The sequence below is a fragment of the Mustela putorius genome, unplaced genomic scaffold, assembly GCF_011764305.1.
Source record: "Mustela putorius furo isolate JIRA1106 unplaced genomic scaffold, ASM1176430v1.1 tig00000457_pilon_pilon_pilon, whole genome shotgun sequence".
Taxonomy (NCBI): Eukaryota; Metazoa; Chordata; class Mammalia; order Carnivora; family Mustelidae; genus Mustela; species Mustela putorius.
The window spans coordinates 126,308-129,366 of NW_025421387.1; the positions used below are offsets into that span (position 1 = coordinate 126,308).

At 41.3% G+C, this 3,059-nt stretch overlaps 1 protein-coding gene across 1 annotated transcript; it reads left to right on the top strand.

Annotated features, from left to right (window-relative positions):
• The first annotated feature begins 225 nt into the window (after window positions 1–225).
• LOC123392160 (heat shock cognate 71 kDa protein) lies at window positions 226–2,476 on the top strand. The gene has a single exon (XM_045080307.1). The coding sequence runs from the start codon at window positions 295–297 to the stop codon at window positions 2,233–2,235; it is 1,941 nt and encodes a 646-aa protein (XP_044936242.1). The 5' UTR covers window positions 226–294; the 3' UTR covers window positions 2,236–2,476.
• Window positions 2,477–3,059: the final 583 nt, after the last annotated feature.

A 3,059-nucleotide genomic window follows, 5' to 3' on the forward strand; every position in this document is an offset into this window, starting at 1 on the left:
AAGATGGGATTGGGAGGGAGACAAACCATAAGTGACTCTTAATCTCACAAAACAAACTGAGGGTTGCCGGGGGCAGGGGGTTTGGGAGAAGGGGGTGGGATTATGGACATTGGGGAGGGTATGTGATTTGGTGAGTGCTGTGAAGTGTGTAAACCTGGTGATTCACAGACCTGTACCCCTGGGGATAAAAATATATGTTTATCAAAAATAAAAAATTAGCTCATTGAACGCGGGGCTAGATCTTTGGATTGCTGTCTTCTTCTCAACCCGAGCCAGGCCTACACGCAAGCAACCATGTCTAAGGGACCTGCAGTTGGCATTGATCTTGGCACCACCTACTCCTGCGTGGGTGTTTTCCAGCACGGGAAAGTGGAAATAATTGCCAATGATCAGGGAAACCGGACCACCCCAAGTTATGTCGCCTTCACGGACACCGAACGATTGATCGGTGATGCTGCCAAGAACCAAGTTGCGATGAACCCCACCAACACAGTTTTTGATGCCAAACGCCTGATTGGACGGAGATTTGATGATGCTGTTGTCCAGTCTGATATGAAGCATTGGCCTTTCATGGTGGTGAATGATGCTGGCAGGCCCAAGGTCCAAGTAGAATACAAGGGAGAGACAAAAAGCTTTTATCCAGAGGAGGTGTCTTCTATGGTTTTGACAAAAATGAAGGAAATCGCAGAGGCTTATCTTGGGAAGACTGTTACCAATGCAGTTGTCACAGTACCTGCATACTTCAATGATTCTCAGCGTCAGGCTACCAAAGATGCTGGAACTATTGCTGGTCTCAATGTACTTAGAATCATCAATGAACCAACTGCTGCTGCTATTGCTTATGGCTTAGACAAAAAAGTTGGAGCTGAAAGGAATGTGCTGATCTTTGACTTAGGAGGTGGCACTTTTGATGTGTCAATCCTTACTATTGAAGATGGGATCTTTGAGGTTAAGTCCACAGCTGGAGACACCCACTTAGGTGGAGAAGACTTTGACAACCGAATGGTCAACCATTTTATTGCAGAGTTCAAGCGCAAACATAAGAAAGATATCAGTGAAAACAAGAGGGCAGTTCGTCGTCTCCGTACTGCTTGTGAACGTGCTAAGCGTACACTTTCTTCCAGCACCCAGGCCAGTATTGAGATTGATTCTCTGTATGAAGGAATCGACTTCTATACCTCTATCACTCGTGCCCGGTTTGAAGAATTAAATGCTGACCTGTTCCGTGGCACCCTGGACCCTGTAGAGAAAGCTCTTCGGGATGCCAAGTTAGACAAGTCTCAGATCCATGATATTGTTCTGGTGGGTGGTTCTACCCGTATCCCCAAGATTCAGAAACTTCTCCAAGATTTCTTCAATGGAAAAGAACTGAATAAGAGCATCAACCCTGATGAAGCTGTTGCTTATGGTGCAGCTGTCCAGGCAGCCATCCTTTCTGGAGACAAATCTGAAAATGTTCAAGATTTGCTGCTGTTGGATGTCACTCCACTTTCTCTTGGTATTGAAACTGCTGGAGGAGTCATGACTGTTCTTATCAAGCGTAATACTACCATTCCTACCAAACAGACACAGACCTTCACTACCTACTCCGACAACCAGCCTGGTGTGCTTATTCAGGTGTATGAAGGTGAGCGTGCCATGACCAAGGACAACAATCTACTTGGAAAGTTTGAACTCACAGGCATACCTCCTGCTCCCCGTGGTGTCCCTCAGATTGAGGTCACTTTCGATATTGATGCTAATGGTATCCTCAATGTCTCTGCCGTGGATAAGAGCACAGGAAAAGAGAACAAGATTACCATCACTAATGATAAGGGCCGCTTGAGCAAGGAAGATATTGAGCGCATGGTCCAGGAAGCTGAAAAGTACAAAGCTGAAGATGAGAAACAGCGGGACAAGGTGTCTTCCAAGAATTCACTGGAGTCTTATGCATTCAACATGAAAGCAACTGTTGAAGATGAAAAACTTCAGGGCAAGATAAATGATGAAGACAAACAGAAGATTCTTGACAAGTGCAATGAAATCATCAACTGGCTTGATAAGAACCAGACTGCAGAGAAGGAAGAATTTGAACACCAGCAGAAAGAGTTGGAGAAAGTCTGCAACCCCATCATCACCAAGCTGTACCAGAGTGCAGGGGGCATGCCAGGAGGAATGCCTGGAGGCTTCCCTGGTGGTGGAGCTCCTCCCTCTGGTGGTGCCTCCTCTGGGCCCACCATTGAAGAGGTTGACTAAACCAATCTGAGAATAAATAGGTTGAGCATTGTTCCACATACAATATTCAAAGGACCCAAATTTGTAGCAAATTCCATGGCAGTTATAATGTTGAGCTGCTATAGCAAAAAAACTGGGCATTCTTGATACTTGAATATGGAATATGTGCACAGGGAAAGGAAATAAACATTGCACTTTATAAGCACTGTATTGTTAAGTGGAAAATGCAATGTCTTAAATAAAACTGTATTTAAAATTGGCACCATAAAAAAAATAAATAAATAAAAAATAAAAAAATTAAAAATTAAAAAAATAATTATATGGGAATGGAACTTGATAAATTATCAAAGCAAAATTTTCATCCTAATCCTTGTCCCTACTAAGGAAAGACTGTGCATTCTAAATTGGACATTGTATTTTGAATATTTAGGCACATAACGGTCTGAAAATTCCTAATGACTATTTGTTAATCACATTTTTAAAGACCCTTTGGTAAAATTCTTTGAGAATGACCAACCTACATCATAAACTATGAACTTTCACTGATATAGAGACATCATACTTCCTACCTCAAATGTCATATTTTAAAAATATGCAAAATAATATATAAGTGGGGAGGTAGAGAGATAATTATTATTTTGGTTTCTTATTTGTTTTCTTTTTTGTTTTAGTTTCTTATTTCTTTTGATAAATATCCCTTAGACTTGTAGTAAAGAAAACATGCATTACTTGAAAATAATACAGAATTCAAGTAATTCAAAATTGGAACTTTTTTTAATAAATATTTTTATTTATTTATTTGACAGAGAGAGAGAGATCACAAACAGGCAGAGAGGCAGGCAGAG

Coding starts and splice junctions, on each gene's coding strand:
- LOC123392160 (XM_045080307.1), top strand. CDS start 295: ATGTCTAAGGGACCTGCAGTTGGCATTGATCTTGGCACCACCTACTCC.